General features: G+C 42.3%; 2 protein-coding genes across 3 annotated transcripts in view; one reads left to right on the top strand and one right to left on the bottom strand.

The window, feature by feature from the left end:
* The window catches only part of LOC310845015 (cytochrome P450 2D28-like), a 92,910-nt gene that overhangs the window by 19,840 nt on the left and 52,006 nt on the right, over positions 1-21,064 (bottom strand). Inside the window, exon 2 of one of the 2 annotated variants that reach the window (XM_083739885.1) lies at positions 13,470-13,646. The exons of the other annotated variant lie outside the window; for it this stretch is intronic. Coding sequence (XP_083596011.1) covers positions 13,470-13,574 — 105 coding nt within the window. The 5' untranslated portion in view covers positions 13,575-13,646. The remainder of the gene's footprint in view (positions 1-13,469; positions 13,647-21,064) is intronic. 2 annotated transcript variants of the gene reach the window in all.
* Positions 1-21,064, top strand: part of LOC310844516 (cytochrome P450 2J2-like) — an 80,011-nt gene that overhangs the window by 43,500 nt on the left and 15,447 nt on the right. The gene's annotated exons all lie outside the window — the stretch shown is intronic.

Raw genomic sequence — 21,064 nt, 5'->3', positions numbered from 1 at the left:
GCGCAACCCCAGAGTCGGACACGACTGGCCCGTACGGGCAGGGGTACCTTTACCTTTAAAGGATGTGACAGAATGGAAATGAAACTGTATGATCACTTCAAAATCTTTGCAGGCATAAATAGTATTGACAATGGAATTTGATATAACCACCATGAAAGTATTATGAGCAAAAATCATTATGAATGTGCAATTAAAAAACGTTTTCTGGAGGAGCCCTTAGCACCTGTAATAAACTCTGGAGTTAGTGATAGGAATTATTGGGCAGGCCAGCCCCACAGTAACTCACATTGTGTCTTTCAGAGTGAATATCCCTGTTCTTTGGAACTGCATTCAGAATATGACTCTGCACTTTCCAAAAAAGAAAGGAAGACATTTTTTTCCCAACAAGCTTTCCCAGTCGTGTACAAAGGTCACTTCAATAGGTGTATACCTTTTATTGTTTTAACCCATATTTAGTTGTTGATTTTTGTACTGTTTTTTTAAAAATTATAATAAATAATAATAATAATAAATTTTATTTACATCCCACCTTTGGAAGTTTAGGGCTCAGGGTCGCTAAAAATAAATTTAAAACAATTGATGCAGCCAAAAACAGCATAAAATACAGTATAAAATGTGAATAACAATAAATTCAGAATTCAAAAATCAATTTAGGGGGGAAATCCAGCCAATAAACATTAGATGATCACTAGGGCTAGCTGGCTAAATTAGTCCTATTTGGGACAGAGAGGAGACCAGGGGAGAATTAGCTGTGGTATCCCAGAGCAGGTAATCTTCATATAAAGGGGAGGAGAGGGGAGTAAGGTGAATAAAAGATCAGGCTAAGTTCAAATTGAAAGCCAGGCAGAATAGCTCTGTCTTACAGGCCCTGCGGAAGGAAGTTAAATCCTGCAGGGCCCTAGTCTCTGTGGGAGATAAGCAGTGTCCAGTGCACAGCGGAATGATGAAAAGTACGTGCCAACATGCTCTATATTACTTTATTTACACTTCAAAGCTGGTGATTTACAGAAAAACATCTTCCCTCTGCCAGAGCAGAGAAAGGCATCCTCTCTCCTCTAAAGCACGGAGAGAACCACCCTGAACTGCAAAGAACAGTGAAAAACAGGAAACCAGTGTACGTCACATCCAGTCTCCTTTCCCGTGAGAAAACCCAACAGCACTTGACTGTGGAATGTAAACATTGTCTTGTGACAAGCACTTCGCTGCTCAGTGAAGGAAGCAGAAACCAACATCCTCCCCCTTTCTGTGAACATCACTGGGCAGCGTGTTCGTACAATATCAGTACAAACCCAACTTCTGCACATAGGTACAGTGTTGATCCCTTGATACAATCTTGGACAATACATCAGCAGGAATTTCATTACCTGGCATATAGGACACCGTTACGAGTCCCTTTTGAATACGTTCCCTAGCATGTTGCAACTTCAATTGCAAGTGCTTCGTGCTTTGCTTACAACCTTCAGAATTCAGCAAAGCCAAACATGCTTTGTTGTCCTGGTAAACCTGGATTGGACATTTGACAGGAATTTTTATGTCTTTGCACAATTGTAACAACCATTCACAATCCTTAAGTGAATAAGACAGTGCATTCAGTTCAGCTTCACAAGTACTTAAGCTAACTGTTGTTTGCTTCTTGCATGACCAATCAAATAGACCCTGATTGTACTTATAGCAAACTCCAGACGTACTTTTCCTGTCTGTAGTGTCACTTCCAAAACTTGCATCTGCAAATATCTCAAGACCACCAGACTTCTGATTGTTAAATCTCAGTCTGTAATGCATAGTGCCTTTCAAATACCGCGCTATGCGTTTCAGAGCTTTCCAATCCTTAACAGTAGGATTGTTGACTTGTCTGCTTAGCAAATTACAGCTAACAGCAATGTCAGGTCTTGAACATCTGGCAATGAAGTTTAGCTTGCCTAGCACACTTCTGTACAGTGTAGTATCAGAAAATGCTTCTCCAGTGTCATCTACCTGATAACCTGTTGTCATCGGTGTGTCTACAGGGTTAGCATCCATCAGGTTTAGTTTGCTTAACACATCAGCAATTTTACGTGACTGGTGTACTAGAATGTTACCATCTTGATCTCTCTCTATTTCCAGAGATAGGTAGTTGTTTACCTCACCAAGATCTTTCATGTCAAAGTGCTCTTTCAATTGAGCTAGGGCATTATTGTACATTGTGACATCCTTCCAAAAGAATAAAAGATCATCAACATAAAACAAACAATACAGTTTCTTTTGCCCCTCCTCTTTGACAAATACACATGGATCAGCTTTCCCTTGCTTAAAACCTAGAGAAAACAATACTTCAGTGAGTTTTGTGTGCCAACACCGTGCACTTTGTTTGAGACCATAAAGGGACTTCTTCAGAGCACAAACAAATCCCTGTTTTACCTGTACGCCATCAGGTGGAAGCATATAAAGTGATTCATCTAGAGATCCGTACAGAAAAGCTGTATTCACATCATGGTGACTAATGTGTAGATTCTCTTCTGCAGCTAGCTTGAGCATAAGCCTAATGCTCTCATACCTCACGGTGGGTGAGTAGGTCTCGTGATAGTCTTCACCTGGTACCTGTGCAAAACCTCTGGCTACCAATCTGGCTTTGTGTCTGACTATCTTGCCATTTTGATCTGTCTTCGCTTTGAAGACCCATTTGCTTCCAAGCAGTTTCATTCCTGGAACTACTGGAACAAGGTCCCATGTTTTGTTCCTTTCCAAGGAATCAAGCTCAGCCTTCATGGCATTTAACCATGGCTCAGCTTCCTTTGAATCCAAATCCTGGATTTCTTGGAAACTTGAAGGTTCAAACACCTTCTTGGAGCTTTTAACAGCTGTTACTGCTATCTTAGCAAACTCATCAGCAAATCTCTTTGGAGGTCTGCCTTTTGTGGCTCTCTGTGACCTGCGAATTAGCCTTAAGTCTTCAACACTCTCTTCTTCCTTCTTAGGAGAAAAGTGACCTATTGTGAACAATGGTTCCTCCAATTCTTGATCAGAGCTTTCAGAGGGTCGCATAGAGGCTTTCGCACTCTTGAAATCCTCTGAATCACCCGATTCAGTTTCAGACTCAGACTCAGAACCTTCATCAGTGGGTGTGGGTTGTTGCGGTTGCTTTTGACTATCCTCAGTTTCATCACTGTCATCAGGATAACATTGGAAAATTCCCACATTCTCCCCCCACTTGGCATTGTACTCAACACTTCTTGTGAGCTTAATTGTCTTAGAGTCAGTCATCATTATTCTGTAAGACCCTTTCTGATAACCTAGAAAGATACCATGCAATCCACGCTTGTCTAACTTGGAGTTTTGTGGTGAGTGAACCCACATGTCAGAACCAAAAATTTTCATGTGTTTGATGTATGGCTTCTTGCCAAACATCTTCTCATAGGGGGTACAACCAATCGCTGAAGATAACCTGCGATTATAACTGTAAGTGAAACATGAGAGAGCTTCGGCCCAATAACTCTCTGGAAGATTGGCATCATGCAGCAAGGTTTTTAACCCTTGAAGCAATGTCTGATTTGCTCGTTCCGCAAGTCCATTCTGCCATGGCGAGCGAGGACTAGACAAATCGTGTTGAATTCCTTTCTCAGTCAGAAAAGCTTCAAACTGCTGAGAAGTGAATTCTCCCCCGCGATCACTGAAAAGAGTCTTTACCTTCTTACCATGCACATTTTCCAACCAAGCACAGAATTCCTTGAACCTTGGAAAAGCCTCTGATTTCTGCTTGAGATTGTACACATAAATATACCTGGAAAATGCATCAATGAGAACCATGAAGTACCTGTTTCCACCCAAAGAGGGCGCTAGTGGTCCAACCAAATCAGCATGAACAACCTGGTATGGTTCTGTAGCTTGCCTACTAGACACCTTACCTTTCGCAGCCATTTTTACTTTGTTTGCTGCGCATGCCTTGCACTTCATGTGGTACCTGCAGGGTTTAATAGTCATACCTTCAACCAAGGCAGGCATTTTAGATACTGCCTCAAAATGCAAATGACCAAATTTTCGATGAAAATCGTGAATACATTCTGCATGCAAACTTTTGTTAGAACCTGCAATGCAACAAGTGTCATCCTGCACAACATCATCAAAATACAAAACATACAAACGATCAACATATTCAGCATGCAATACATAATCATTTTTCTTTGTGATGATGCACCTTTTGTTCTTAAAGGAAACGTCAATTTTCCGCTCATTCAGCTGTCCAACGCTGAGCAGATTATGCTTGGCATCTGGCACATAAAGCACATCCTGTATCGATAAGTCCAAACTGTGAAGAACAACAGTTCCGTAGCCTTTACTGGGGATTGTGTGGTCATCCGCCTGGTGAATCGCACCTTCCTGCGGTGTAAAAGACACGAACAGTCGCTTATCGTTGCACATGTGGTGGGTCGCCGCTGAATCAACAACGAAGAAAGATCTAGACGTCTTCTGGACCTCTGCAACCTTTGGAGTGAAGCGTGAGACCATTGCCTTGTGCTGCGTTGTCCTGGACACCGGACCTTTGCCTTTGCCTCGGCCTTTTCCACGCGATGAGCTTTCGCTGCGCTGCTCTGTCTTGGCCCTGGGATGTCTGCATTCCCTCTTCTTATGGCCTAGACGTCCACACGTGTAGCATTTCACTGCCTTCAAAGCTTTGGCGCCATCTGGTGGTTCCACTGCACTATGGGATGACGTCTGTGAAGTCTCCCCCTTGTTGATGCAGCTAGCACCCCGGCGATCCGCTTCATTCAATATCACGGCAGTAACATAGTCCACTGTTAGCTGAGCAGTTGGCTGTACAGCAATCTGAGTCGCAACAGACTCCCAACCTGAACCCAAAGATTGTAGTATCATAAAGGAATACACTTCCTCTGGAAAGTTGAGTCCTCTCTGTTGCAGCTCATGTCTCAGATTCTGCATCTCCATCAGATGTATACGCACATCTCCACCTTCAGCAAGAGCCATATTATGCAGCTTGTTAAAGTAAAACATTGTGGACCCAGCTTCTGTCCTCAAGTGAGCCTCTCTCAAAGCGTCCCAAATTTCTCTGGCTGAGGTCTTATCACGCAACAGACAGAGCTCTTCTGGGGATACTATCAACGTAAGAGTTCCCCTTGCCTTGGAATCCATAGCTTTCCATTCATCTGTAACTGGAGCTGGGGGGGTCTCAGTAATAACTTTAAACAGACCCTCTTTCCGCAGAATAGCCTCTGCATAGAGAACCCAGTCCACATAGTTCTTCCTATTGAGCTTAGGAATCCCACAAGCATCCTGAAGGGCCATCATGACTTTGGCATTAGCCTTTAGCGTCATCTTTGCTGCTTTAAATCAGGCTGCTTTATACATGCTGCGTCTGTGTACAGCTGCTTCAATCCAAAAGCAAATTCAAAACAGCCTCTGCCTGTGAACCTGTGCCTTTCTGCTTAACTGCTTTGCTTATCTGCAGCTGCTTCAAACCGCATTCCAAAGGCAAGTTCAAAAGTGAAAGTTCTCTCTGCTGTCTTAAATTCATGCTGCGACACTGCTGCAGCTGCTTTACTTTCGATTTCCCCCAGCATAGGAAAAATTTTATCCTTCTAGCCTTTTGCCTGTGCCACGGCAAAACCGGCTATAATAGTTCAAAGTCCAGCCATAAAGCCATTAATTAGAAGCTGGCAGGCTGCCCGGAGCTGTAGCACATACCTCATCAAATCATCTTGACGCGCAGAGATATCGTCCGATCCGGCCCTCTGCATTCCGATCCTTTGCCGGCACTCCAATTCTTTGCTCCTTTGTTCCTTTGCCAGGAGCCCGACTTCTGGAGTCCATTCTCAAAACACTGCGTTTTCCTGGGCCCGGAACCAAATGTGGGAGATAAGCAGTGTCCAGTGCACAGCGGAATGATGAAAAGTACGTGCCAACATGCTCTATATTACTTTATTTACACTTCAAAGCTGGTGATTTACAGAAAAACATCTTCCCTCTGCCGGAGCAGAGAAAGGCATCCTCTCTCCTCTAAAGCACGGAGAGAACCACCCTGAACTGCAAAGAACAGTGAAAAACAGGAAACCAGTGTACGTCACATCCAGTCTCCTTTCCCGTGAGAAAACCCAACAGCACTTGACTGTGGAATGTAAACATTGTCTTGTGACAAGCACTTCGCTGCTCAGTGAAGGAAGCAGAAACCAACAGTCTCATGGGACAGAGCATTCCACCAGGTCGGAGCCATCACTGAGAAGGCCCTGGCCCTGGTGGAGGATAATCTGACTTACTTAGGGCCCGGGACCTCTAAACTATGATTATTCATAGTTTAAACTGCTTTTATAACTCTGTAAGTTGCCTTGAGGCATACATGCAAAATGCAATTCATAATTTATAATGATGATAGTAACTATGTGATTGCAAAGGTCACATGTTATATTTGCCACATGAGTCCATGCCCAAAACATGTTGGAAGAGCTTGTTGAGAGAAGCAGTGTGTTGTGTTTCTTAGAGATGTCATAATCAATCAAATCTTCACACGTGCTGAAGCCAGGTTTTCATGCACCCAAATGAACGTGTCATTTGATAGCATGAGGACTAGCCACTCTGAATGACCTCAGCCCCTGGGTCCTAGCTCCTGTGTGCAGCAGTAATAGAGAACCTTTGTTCTGTTTTTCTGGACAGCCCTTTAAATGTTTCATCTTTGGAAAATACCAGTAGAAATTCTTATTCTTCACTACTTTTATCAGAGTCCTAAGGAAAGGAGTCTCTGGTCGCTCATCTAATTCTTCAGAGTGGTCAATGAGTGCTTCTTTCACTGCTTGGAATCCAGACAGCAGTACAATGGGTAGATGTCCTAACCATATGGTGTAAATATTTCCATGTTGCTTTCTCAGCTAACATTTGGGTCAAAAGAGAATAGAGGAATGATGTGTTCAAAAAACACAGTTGCATATTTCAACTTAATACGAGAACGTTATCCTCCCTCACCTCTGCAGTTTCTCACTATGTGCAGTTCATTTGCTAACATCTTTTCCCCTCCTCCTCCTCCTCCCCTTCCTTCCTCCCTCCCCTCCCTCCCTCCCTCCCTCCCTCCCATAATTCCAACCCATTTGTTTTACTCCCTCCGAGCCATGTTGCCTCTGCCTAGGATCAGAGCAGCAGAGGCACTTCATAGTAACCAGCCCTCCTGCAACAGACAAGAAGATGCACAAATCTTTGCCAGAAAATGATCTTGCCACAATCTTTGTGTGTGCAGGGATGTGGAACCTGTAGCCCACCAGATGCTTTTGAACTAGCACTCCCACCATCCCTGACTATTGGCCATGGTGGTTGGGGCAGATGGGCATTGTAGTCCAAAACATCTGGAGGGTACCAGGTTGGCATAGGCTGGGTTAGAGCCCTGGGTCAGCTTTCAGACCCACGGGGAGTTACAGCAGGAGCATCACCACCATGCAAATATATGGAAAGGAATTCAGATGGACGTGCCCAAAGGTTAAGGCTTTCTGGGAAATGATCTATAATGAACTGAAAAAGGTATTTAAGTATACCTTTCTTAAGAAACCAGAGGCCTTTCTCTTGGGCATTGTTGGCCAGATGGTGTTAAAGAAGGATAGAACCTTTTTCTTGTATGCAACAACAGCAGCAAGAATACTCATTGCAAAGTATTGGAAGACACAAGATTTGCCCACCTTGGAAGAATGGCAGATACAACTGATAGAGTACATGGAACTGGCAGAAATGACTGGCAGAATCCGAGACATGGGAGAAGAACAAACAGAAGAAGATTGGAAGAAATTCAAAGATTATCTGCAAAAACATTGTAAATTATTTGAATGTTAAAGTGATGCAGGATATAGAGATAGTGCGGCATTAGTGACAAAGTTGAAAGGAATGTGCAAAGATGTTTTATAAGTAACAAGTAAAGAAATACAGCAAAATTAATCAATGATGGGGGATTAGAAGATAAGTGGTTAGCAGCGGTAATGGCTAATTTAAAAGAAATTAAGCAATATTAAAATCAGTCAAAATAGAGGAAGAATTTGCTGAAACTAAATTGGAAATTGGAATACAGAAAAGGGAGGTGTGAGGAAGCTGGGAAAGTAAGTTACATGAAATTAAGAGTTGAACTTATATATTTTTGTTTGATTTTTATGTTTTATATTGTTTATTGTTTGTTATTGTGTTGTCTTGTTTTGTTTGTTATGATAAAATTTGTTGAAACCTTAATAAAAATCTTTTTTTAAAAAAAGGAATTCAGATGATACATGTCTGGGCTAGAGAATATTACCAATTCCAATGTTTTAAAAGTAAATGTGTTCATATCCGATGGTTGAGTGATTTTGTATTTTTTGAAGAGTTTTCGCTGAAAAAAGGCTCATAATTGTATTTAAGAAACAAACAAATAAACTAAACTATGGTCTGACAAAAAGTTAATGCTTGCGGAGGAGGCAATGGAAAGGTGCCTGTTCTGTTTGTCTCTTGTCTTCTCTGGTTACATGTGAGCTGCTGTTGAGAAAGGCTGATGTGCTCCTGCTTCATTGCCATTTGAACTTGTTCCCCTTCTCTCTGTTGGAAGGGGAAAGGACACAGCATTCTAGGCCAGGGATGTCCAACAGGTAGATCGTGATCTACCAGAAGATCGCAGTGTGTCTGTGGTAGATCTTGGGGGCCTCCCAAACCTTCCTGAAAGCTCAAGAACTTTGGCTCCCTATAAAAGCTCAACAAATTTGGTAGATCACTGCCAGTTTCTTTATAGTGGGAGTAGATCTTAGTCTCTTGAAAGTTGGACATACCTGTTCTAGGCCATGTTGGAAAATGCAATAGAACAAAAGGAAGACAAGATCAAGAACATACTGTAATAAGCTGTTTTATTAATTCAGCTTCTTGTGTTACACAATGTGTTTTGGAGATACGTGCCCTTCAACAAGCAGCTTTGAACGACACACATTAAAACTAGTATAATAGGGCCAGATTCTGATTAATACTGAAAAGCACAAAACCATACAAAGTAGGTTAATGGCAGATCCAGAGGGTGGCAACACAAGAATGGACCTGCTCTGCAGTGACTCCCCATCTGTGGAATGCTCTCGCCAGGGAAGTTCACCTGGCAAAACCTTCCTTTTTAACTAGGCCTTTGGTTGGTTTCATTGACATCCTATGCCCTTTTAAAAGCTGATTTTTTTCTGTGGGGGCGTATTATTGGGTGGTTGATAATAAATAATAATAATAATAATAATAATAATGTTCCAATTAACAAAACAATTGGAATATAGAAATTTTCCATATAGAAAGTTACATTTGTTACTCAACAATTATACAGTGGTGCCTCAGGTTACACACACTTCAGGTTACATATGCTTCAGGTTACAGACTCTGCTAACCTAGAAATAGTACCTCGGGTTAAGAACTTTGCTTCAGGATGAGAACAGAAATTGTGCTCTGGCGGCGCGGCAGCAGCAGGAAGCCCCATTAGCTAAAGTGGTGCTTCAGGTTAAGAACAGTTTCAGGGTAAGAACGGACAGGTTAAGAGGCTAATGATGGGAGTAAATTAGCCTCCCGAGGTTTCCCAGGGGATGGGAAAATGCTGCCTCGTCCGCAGTTGCCAATAAATCACCCCCAAGTTCAAAAGAAGGAGGGGGTGGGGGCACTGGACGGAAAGCCTTTGTAATGGTTATAGGGGTTGCTCGTGCGTAAGTTGCCGCCACTCATGGCTAGGCAGGGGCGCCGACTTATAAAAAATATTGGGGGGGCCCATACCGACTTATAAAAAATATTGGGGGGGCCCAAGACCTCCAAATCGCTGCTGCTGGGGGAACGAAAGGGTCGAGCCCCGGGCTGCCCCAACCTTAAGTGAACCTGTGAGGGCCCGCCCTTTGCGGCAGCCGATTGGCTGCCGCCGTGGGCGGTGAATATTAATGAGCTAGGGGGAATCCCCGCTTCTCGCGGGGCTGACACCAGCCCCGCGAGATTGTTGATGGGTCGAGAGCCCGCAACCCCACCCCCTCTCTAGATCGGGAGTGGCTTTGTTTTAACTCATTACTGAATGTATTTTAAAAGGTAACTATCGTCAAACAAGGAAAATAAAAAATACCAACATAATTTTGTGATTTTACAAAGCATGATATAACTAATAATTTTCTTAAATTATTGGGGGGGCAGAGCCCCCCCAAACGAATTTTTGAGGGGGCTCGGGCCCCCTCAGGCCCCATGGAGTCGGCGCCTATGTGGCTAGGTTGCCTGGTTAAACCTTTTCTGTCTCGACAGCCCTTCACTTCGTGGCTGTTTCAGTCGCTAGCAGAATCCGTCAGTGGGCGTTTCTTGAACCTCTTCCAGCAAATAAGTTCTTTGACGCCAAGTCTCCACCTACTCTCCCTGCGCGGAAGTCTTCTGCGCAGGGTGGGTGTGGGCAGCGGAGGACCCGTGCTCTCCCCACTGGTCTCCGGCGAGGAGTCATGGAGCCCCCTCGCCAATTCCCCCATCTGCCCCCCTTTATCCCTGGTGTTACGCTGATTTCCTTCCCCAGCTGATGAGCTCCCTCTCTCCTTGCTGGGCCCATCTCCAGCATTGCTTGGGAGCCTTGCCTCCGCCTCTGGCTCTGATGGCAGTTCCCTGACAGCCCTGGAGTGAGTTTTTGGATCTCCTGGACGCTACTTCTTATTGTGATCCTAGTTGCATTGCTCAAGATAAATAATTAGAGAAGCGTAAATGCACATGTTTCGAGCGAATGAAAGGGTGTACTGATTGCTAATTAAGTCGACCACTGAGAAGCTGAGTGACGGGTTGAACTGAACAGAAGACTACATCAAAGAATCACAACTATTTCGGTATGTTGAAACGGATCAGAAAGGGGGGGGGACTTTTCACTTTTTCAATATGATTTACCTAACAATCCCTCCCCAAGAAGAACCGCCACATGACTGATAGCAAGTGAGATGGGAAAATAAACTGTGTGGAAATAAAATTATCAACTAAAGGCTCTGTTTTGCGGAAGATCTGGAAAGGTAACAAAAGGCTTTTGGATGACACAGTTCTAATTGGGAACCACCATTATGAGACTGACTTTGTTGCAAGATTTACAGTCAAAGGGGGAGGGAGCCACTGTTCTGTTATCATATCTGAATTCTACGTTTGATTTGGCAAGAACTCCCCTGGAAAGGCTGATTTATGGAGCAACTGGTCTGGAAAAGTTAATGAGCAGACGCTTAGACTGTATTTTATGGGAACTGCTAAAATGGCGCCTGCCGTTTCGATAGGACTTTTGGATCAGCGTGAAAATCCACACAGGACTATAATAATGTTTGCTTCAACTTGCTTGTGGAGATAACTCAGAGGTTATTAAGAAGAAAAATGATAACAGCAAGAAGATTGGAAGACGGGATTTGTAAAGGATAACAACAAAGAGATGGAAAGATGGGACTTGTGAACTTCAAAGCAGCAGAAATATGAGATGATTGGACCCTTTCTGAACTCGAAGCATGGGTACCCCCCCCCCAAAAAAATTAACATTTGGCTAAATATTTGGAGTTTATTATGTGTTGGTATAATTTGGAATTAATGTGATATGATTGGTTTGTTAACTGGAAATTTAATAAAAATTATAAAAAAAAGAACGGACCTCCGGAACAAATTAAGTACTTAACCCAAGGTAACACTATATTCCAATTCAACAAAACAAGTGATTTCCCACTCACCTAATATCAATGTTTATAACTCGAATTACATACTATTGCATTTTAAAGTTCCATCTTATCTAATTTGATCCTCTCTAACATGTTTCTTAATATATTCTGCTGTTTCTTACACTTTTAACCCCGCTGTGGTCTTTGCATATGGGAAATAACATTTTTATACAGACCGGAAAGGTTTTCTAATCTTCTTTAAAAGATTCTAAATTTGTATCTTTTATCAATTTTTGCCATCTCTGCATATTCCAAGATTTTCATAAAGCATTCTTCCTTTGAGGGTGTTCTCTCCTCCTTCCTCAGTTTAACAGTATACAATAAATATTTTTGATCTGTAGTTTTTATTGCGTATTTTCAACTTTTATATGGTTTTGTGCTTTTCAATATTAATAATAATACTATTTACATTATTACTATTTTTTGTATTGCTTACAGCTTCTGACAACGGAGGCTTATGGCATTTACCATTTTAACCCATGCCATCGTTGAAGCTGAAATATCACAATTGTTGGGGAAATAGATAAAACAATTGCTGGCATCAGACTGAGTTATTACTAAGCAATAAGTACCTGAATGAGAGTATTTTCATCAATCTTGAACCCAAACCTCCATATGGCTCCAATGAGAGGAAGCTGAAGAGGTCCTGGAGGATAATGCCTGCGTGACCAGAGCTGTTTCAGGTAGTGCAGAATCAGAAGAGCCAATCAAAAGTGCCCATACCTCCATCCTTCTCTTGCTGTCTCTTTCTCCTTAATTTTTTCTAGGTTGCCTGGTCAGGTTCAACTATCTTTCTCTAAGGAGTTTTTGCTTTCATCAAAGACATCAGCAGTACTCTCTGTTTTTATATGCTCAGTTATTAAAAACAAATAAGAACAATGGGTGCGACACCATTTGTAGGTAGCCTTGGAATGTGATTCAATCAAACACTAATAAAATCAAAAGCTATAATCATTTTAATATGTGTCACGCGGATCTAATGAAGTGTGCTTTATATCAGGCACATTGAACTCCCAAGAGACTGTGATCTAGTTCCAGTACCCCGAGAGTCATCTGGTATTTAATATGGGTATCTTTCCCTCTTATGGAATTGCTACTCCTTGTAACCTGTGCCTTGGGAAGGTACCAATCTGATGTAGGCGTCAATCAATCACATAATGTGGCTCACGTCCACCATTAGAATGGCAATTGCCATGAACTTTGGCGGAGCTAGGCCCCTTCACATATTTTATAGGGGCACTGAAGGGACCTCAGCCCATAGTTCTTCACTCCTAGGTAACCTATTTCCTGTTGACTGCAACAATAATAGAGAACCTTTTTTTCTGGACAGCCCTTTAAATGTTTTCTCATAGTCATGAGGAAAGGAGTCTGTGGTCATCATGATAAGCATTGTTCAAAGAGGGAAGGATGAAACTATATTTTGGGCCTTCTAGTATGTGAAGATGGGCAAGATGGGGATTTGAAGTCATACTCTAGTTTAAGAGCACTTTGTTTAGGATGTTCTGTTTTCTCAGTCCACATTTGAATATCAGATGAACATCAATCCAAAATAATTTATGTACAGAAGGAATGCTCCATAGGCAAGACCCCTCAACACACTCAGGTTTCCACTTCTTTCCACTCACATTTTTAACAATGCTAATGGAGGGATCTCAACTCACGTTAGCAACTAAATTGACTATGAGAAATATTTGGTGGGAATTCAATGCCATTTTCAACTGAGATTCAGGAAAAAAGATGCTGGTTTCCAGGCAAGAGATTAGTATTCACTCATAACATGGAATATAATGATTCCTTGGATGAGCAGTATTCAGCTTCAAAGCTGATACTTACTTTCTCCATCTGAAGCAGATAGAAATCAATGAGATCCTGTGGATCATGCAGAGACTGATTCTCCTTATGCTTCTTTATCTCCTCCTTTGCAAATGAAAGCACCATCTATGAGCAGGACAAGGCCTTCTTGTGGGGTCCTGGGAGATGTTTCATGAGCCATGGGAGAATTTCACAAAGCTAAAGGAAAGATAGCAGAAATGCTGCCATTACCATGAGGAAGCTTGTTCAAACCATTTGTGCTTTGGAATTGCACTTATAAAACATGATCTGCATTATTCTTCAGGGTTAGCATATTAGTTTCTCACTAAGAAGAAGGAAGGTGTCTATTGCTTTTCTGGAATCTCACAATGATTGGGTTCTATGAATTATCACTAGCTGAAAATATAAAAGAAAACCATGGCTCACAATATTTTCCCAGCTCCCAGGCATCATTCCACAAAGCTAAAGGAAAGATAGCAGAAATGCTGCCATTACCATGAGGAAGCTTGGTCACACCGTTTGTGCTTTGGATTAGCACTTTAAAAAACATGATCTGCATTATTCTTCAAGGCTAGCATATTAGTTTCTCACTAAGAAATGGGAAATAAACAAGATCAGCTTGAGCTCTTGGTACAGCAAACTAAACATGACATAATAGGCATCACTGAAACCTGGTGGGATAAGTCCCACGATTGGAATGTAATATTGGAGGGATACAATCTTTTTCAGAGAAACAGACCAGACAAGAAAGGAGGAGGAGTGGCGTTATATGTCAGGGATGTGTATACCTGTGAAGAGATCCAAGATTTAGAACCTCAAAGCCAAAGTGAGAGCATTTGGGTCAAAATTAAGGGAGAGAAGAATAACAGTGACCTCATTGTGGGAGTTTACTATAGATCCCCAAGCCAAATGGAGGATATAGATGATACCTTCCTGGAACAGATGGCCAAGCATGCAAAAGGAAGGGAGATAGTAGTAATGGGGGACTTCAATTACCCGGATATTTGTTGGATGTCAAACTCAGCCAAGAGCATAAGGTCAAACAGATTCCTCACTGGCCTTGCAGACAACTTCATTGTCCAGAAAGTGGGAGAAGCAACAAGAGGAACAGCCATTTTAGATCTGGTCCTAACCAATGTTGATGACCTGGTTAGTGGGGTAGAAGTGGAAGGATCATTAGACGCGAGTGATCATGCTCTTCTGAAGTTTACTATACAGCGGAAAGGAGCAGCCAAGCATACTAGGACTCAATTTCTTGACTTTAAGAAAGCCGATTTCATAAAACTTTGGGACGTGCTGGGTGAGATCCCATGGACAGTAATACTAAAAGGAAAGGGAGTTCATGATGGCTAGGAGTTTGTTAAGAGGGAGATAGTAAAAGCACAACTTCAGGCAATACCAATGAGACAGAAACATGGAAGGTGCCTAAAGAAGCCAGGGTTGCTATCTAAAGAACTTTTAACTGACTTAAGATTAAAAAAGGATGTGTACAAAAAATGGAAAAGGGGGGAAACCACCAAAGAGGAATTCAAACAAATAGCCAGCACGTGTAGACACAAAGTCAGAAAAGCTAAAGCACAGAATGAACTCAGGCTTGCTAGAGAGGTTAAAAGCAACAAAAAAAGGCTTTTATGGGTATGTTTGTAGCAAAAGGAAGAACAAAGAAACAGTGGGGTCACTCAGAGGAGAAGATGGTGAAATGCAAACAGGGGACATAGAAAGGGCTGAACTCCTCAATGCCTTCTTTGCCTCAGTCTACTCCGATAAAGAAAACAATGCCCGACCTGAAGAATTTGGAGCAAATGATTCAGCAGAGGAAACACAGCCCAGAATAAGTAAGGAGATAGTACAAGAATACTTGGCTAGTCTAGATGTATTCAACTCTCCAGGACCAGATGAACTGCATCCAAGAGTATTAAAAGAACTGGCAGATGTGATCTCAGAACCACTGGCAGTCATCTTTGAGAATTCCTGGAGAACAGGCGAAGTCCCGGCAGGCTGAAGGAGGGCAAATGTTGTCCCTATTTTCAAAAAGGGGGAAAGAGAGGACCCAAATAATTACCGCCCAGTCAGTCTGACATCAATACCAGGGAAGATTCTGGAGTGGATCATTAAGCAAACAGTCTGTGAGCACCTAGAAAGGAATGCTGTGATCACCAATAGTCAGCATGGATTTCTGAAAAATAAGTCATGTCAGACTAACCTGATCTCGTTTTTTGACAGAATTACAAGCCTGGTAGATGAAGGGAACGCAGTGGATGTAGCCTACCTTGATTTCAGCAAGGCATTTGACAAAGTGCCCCATGATATTCTTGTAAAGAAGCTGGTAAAATGTGGTGTTGACTATGCTACCACTCAGTGGATTTGTAACTGGCTGACTGACTGAACCCAAAGGGTGCTCATCAATGGTTCCTCTTCATCCTGGAGAAGAGTGACTAGTGGGGTGCCACAGGGTTCTGTCTTGGGCCCGGTCTTATTCAACATCAACGACTTGCATGATGGACTCAAGGGCATCTTGATCCAATTTGCAGATGTCACCAAACTGGGAGGGGTGGCTAACACCCCAGAAGACAGGATCACACTTCAAAACGACCTTGACAGATTAGAGAACTGGGCCAAAACAAACAAGATGAATTTTAACAGTGAGAAATGTAAAGTATTGCACTTGGGCAAAGAAATTGAGAGGCACAAATACAAGATGGGTGACACCTGGCTTGAGAGCAGTACATGTGAAAAGGATCTAGGAGTCTTGGTTGACCACAAACTTGACATGAGCCAACAGTGTCACGCGGCAGCTAAAAAAGCCAATGCAATTCTGGGCTGCATCAATAGGAGTATAGCATCAAGGGAAGTAATAGTGCCACTGTATTCTGCTCTGGTCAGACCTCACCTGGAGTACTGTGTCCAGTTCTGGGCACCACAGTTCAAGAAGGACACTGACAAACTGGAACGTGTCCAGAGGAGGGCAACCAAAATGGTCAAAGGCCTGGAAACGATGCCTCATGAGGAACGGCTAAGGGAGCTGGGCATGTTTAGCCTGGAGAAGAGGAGGTTAAGGGGTGATATGATAGCCATGTTCAAATATATAAAAGGATGTCGCATAGAGGAGGGAGAAAGGTTGTTTTCTGCTGCTCCAGAGAAGCGGACATGGAGCAATGGATCCAAACTACAAGAAAGAAGATTCCACCTAAACATTAGGAAGAACTTCCTGACAGTAAGAGCTGTTCGACAGTCGAATTTGCTGCCAAGGAGTGTGGTGGAGTCTCCTTTGGAGGTCTTTAAGCAGAGGCTTGACAACCATATGTCAGGAGTGCTCTGATGGTGTTTCCTGCTTGGTAGGGGGTTGGACTCGATGGCCCTTGTGGTCTCTTCCAACTCTATGATTCTATGATTCTAAGAAAAAGGAAGGTGTCTATCGCTTCTCTGGAATCTGACAATGATTGGATTCTGTGAATTATCTCATTAAAGATCAATTACTTACATTTTCTTAATACATAAGGAGCTAGAAAATTAAAGTTGGACTGATATAAAGCAGTGTTAGAAACTGAGATATGAAAGCTCTGAGCTAAATGGCACCTTAAACCTAGATTATGGATGGAGCAACGGAATGTTTAGGTGTGCCTTTTTAATAACAAGAATACAAAGCTGAAAATGAATGAACTGCAGCTAAAATCTTACATTCATTTTTCACATGGTCTAGTCCTCATCTGAATACTGTAAAAAACAAAGCCATGCTTGCCCTACCTGACCCCCTAATATTCTTAAGACAGTCTCTTCTCCAGTCTTCAAAGAGTGGCTGGAAGTGAGGAGGCAGAAAAAGGTCCTCCTTTCCTTCCACTCTGCAGCTTTAATTGAAAATTTTAGGCTGAGAACTGTGCCCAGAAGTCAGAAACTGCTCGCACTAATGAAATTCCTTGTTTCAAATGTGCCTAGAACAGTGATATAAAGTTGTCTGTAGTTTCACAGTCAAGTGATGCATACAAAAATGGAAATGCAAATAATACAGTCATGTGTGCCTAAAAATGCATACAATAGTGAAAATAACACACAGGCCTTGTTTCGGGCAAAATTGCACACATGTGTGTGCATTAGGAGAAATAAGCACTAAAATGCTGATGAAGTTTCATGAGTACTTTTTTAAAAAAAGATCTGGAAGGGATGTAGAAATGTGGAGAACTGAACTTAAGTTTGGAAAAAGAGTTAAGTTGGGTCATAGAGGAGGGAGCTGCTTTCCTTAGCAGTAGAGACAGTGCTTAAGTTGCAAGTCTCTCTTTCATTAAAAACATTCCAGCCAAGGTTTTGGCTGCAGGGGCCTCACTATAGGCACCATCATCATTGCCACTGCTAAGTCAGTAGAGAGTAGACACATTTAGTTTTCCATGATGGCAACTAAAGTATGTAATTCCCTTAGTGAAAAGATTATTTTGCTCACCTCTGTCCCCTTTGGTGGGCTCTAGATGACCTGTTCTGAAGGTCAGTGTTCCATTTTTATCCCATCGTTCCTCCAAAGAGTCTTCTGTGGTGGACAAAGTCTTCTTACTCATGCTTTTTATTTTATTTTATCTCAATGATAATCATAAGAAATTGAGCAGGTGGTGAGATAGTAAGTGGCCCTTATCTCAGATCAATCTAAACCTGATGTCACTTCTTCAACCCTCTATCCTCTATCATAATGGATTCCAAAATATTGATGGTGGACAAAGTCTTCTTTTGTTGCTGTTTATGGGGGGGGGGGGTTGTGCGTGTTTTTTATCTCAATGATTAAATGGAAGAGGGGAGTGGTTGTGGGCGGGAGCCCGAGCCCCTCCACCTCTCCTGGCTGGCGCCTCCGAGGGGGCGTGCTCAGCAGCCTTTTGCTGCAGCGCCAGCCTTTCCCTGGCCTCATTCTTTGCCATCGTCTCGTCGCGAGTCATCGCAGGGAAGAGCTCAGCCACAAGGTTTGGAGTCGGGGGGTGTTTGTGTGTGTGGAGGTTGTCTGGTTCCTGGCTTGCCTTTTTAAATTTAGGAGGCTTGCATGCGCTCATTGCTTTACTGCTTTTAAAAAACCTAGGCACCCAAGTTTGCCTTGCTGTCTTGCTGTGTCCTCTTTTCTGTGTAAAAACCTACATTTTATTTCCCCCCACTCCTGGTGCTGGATTTTTTTGGGTGGTTTAAGTGTGAATTACCTTTCTTAAGCTGCAGCTTTTTCCTTTGCCCAGCACATGGTCTCTCCTCCACCAGCGAGGTCTGAGTGTGAGTGCCGTCTTTCTATCTCCCTTGTCTCCTCACTTTCCTTCCCTGGTCTCTGCCTTGGTGGCTGTGCGTTTTATTTTAATTTTGGCCAGGGTGCCTGTATGTTTTTTCCCTCTATTGCCCTTGCCCGTCCGATTGCCTGGCTGGTCTGGGTGACTGAGTGGGTTTGCCTTACATTTTAATTTGTTGGCCAGGGTGCTTGTACGTTTTCCCCCTCCCTAGCCCTTGCCTGTTCCTCTCTAATTTTAAGTTGTGTGTGTGTGTGCTGGCAGTGTGTGTTTGTGCCTGCCGTTTGTTGATTTATTACTCTTTTAGTGTGGGTTTGATTTACCCTGCCATCCCTTCCATTGGTACCACTTAAATCGGGAGCCCCCTCTGAAATTTTAAATGATGCTGGGGCTTAGAATAGACTGTGTACTTAAACCTCACCCCTCTTACTTTATCTAAGCCACACACCCCTCTTCGCTTGGCATTTGGGGAAAGAAATAAGGCAGGGCTTGGGGCGGACAATTCAGGGTTTCTGATCAGGGAACCATTCCTCAGCATTGTACATTTATACGTTTAGAACCTTTGAAGGTGTACCTCTGCCTGGTTCTTGTCATTGGCTTCACTTGCCAGTACAGAGTCCCTAAAGAAAACCGCTTTTAAACAAACAAACAAACAAACAAACAAAAGGTTGTGGCTTATAGACCCTTACTGAAAAGTCCAGGCTAACCCATGGTTTATATTTCCACTTGATTTTGGCTCACAGTAAAGGACAGCTATTTTCCTTTTCTTCTAAACTTTTCCTTGCCCTGAGTGTTCATTTTACCCCCAACTCCCCCAGGCTTTCCTTCTCCTCCCTCCACCCCTCCTCCCTCCCAGCACCCCCACCCTTGCAGAGTTCTCTTTGCTTCTTGCCTGAGTCATCACAGTTACCAGACAGGTTTTTCAACTGCTGGGGCAGGCTTGATTGCTCTCTGAGTGACTGGCAGTTTGTTAGGCATTGTCTTTAAGCACCTGGCAGTTCAGCAGCTCTAGTTGCATTGTCAGTTTAACTAACCAGCAGTTTGACCATTTGCAGTCTTTTGTCTGTTTAAGCACCCTTATGGAGCTGACCTCGTGGGCAAAGATTTACTTTTCTTTGTTTGGCAAAGTTTCCTTTGTTTCAGTTACAGATAGGTAGCCGTGTTGGTCTGCCATAGTCAAAACAAAAAAAATTCCTTCCAGTAGCACCTTAAAGACCAACTAAGTTAGTTCTTGGTATGAGCTTTCGTGTGCATGCACACTTCTTCAGATACACTGAAACAGAAGTTTCCAGACCCTTCTATATAGTGAGAAGGTGGGGAGGGGTATTACTCAGAAGGGTGGTGGGAATGGGTGATAGGCAGATAGCTGTGATGAGCCTGTTGACGACTCTTAACGACTGCAATAGGTCTTACAGGAAAAAGCAAGGGGTGAGAAGGTGAAAAATGGCTTTGTCATGTATAATGAGATAAGAATCCAATGTCTTTGTTCAGACCAGGTCTCACCATGGTTTTAAGTTTGGTGATAAGTTGCAATTCAGCAGCTTTTCTTTCCAGTCTATTTATGACATTAATCTGACATCAGGAATCACAAGACAGAGAAACCAGTAGGAGAACACTTCAATCTCCCAGGACATTCTATACAAGATCTCAAAGTAGCTGTTTTACTACAAAGGAATTTCAGAAATAGACTGGAAAGAGAAGCTGCTGAATTGCAACTTATCACCAAACTTAAAACCATGGAGAGACCTGGTCTGAACATAAAAAATAAAAAAATAAAATAAAGAATATTAATAATAATAATAATATATAATAAAAAATAAAGAGAATAAGTGGAATGGCATCACATACCAAGATTAAATTGATTAATTAATTAAATAAATCTAAAGATAAATATATAAATAGACAAATAAAATTAATAATAATAAAAATAAAATTAATAATAAATAATTTACATATATTTCTGAACCCTCAGTTGCTTAGATCGTGGTGACAATAATGCCAAGGTTGCAGGTTTGATTCCTGTTTGGAACAACTGCATATTCCTGCATTGCAAGGGGTTGGACTGAATGACCCTCGGGGTCCCAAACAATTCTAGAGAGCCTGGATAGCTCAACTGGTTAGAGCATAGTGCTGATAATGCCAGGGTTGCTGGTTTGATCCCTGTATGGGACCCCTGCATATTGAATGAGATGTTATAATATGAAGTAGGAAGCATCATATATATATAGTAATAAATAACACACGCACGCACATACTAATTGGATAAACAATTGAACATTTAACTAAATACTTGGAAAAATTGTTATTTATTATAAATAAATCGTTAATTAGTACATTCGTTTCAGAATCTATAACATGTGCCTGTACGACCGCTTG

This window comes from Podarcis gaigeae, assembly GCF_964106915.1.
Source record: "Podarcis gaigeae genome assembly, chromosome: 5".
Taxonomy (NCBI): Eukaryota; Metazoa; Chordata; class Lepidosauria; order Squamata; family Lacertidae; genus Podarcis; species Podarcis gaigeae.
The sequence above is the reverse complement of the archived record's forward strand: the minus strand, read 5'-3'. Positions and strand labels throughout refer to the sequence as shown.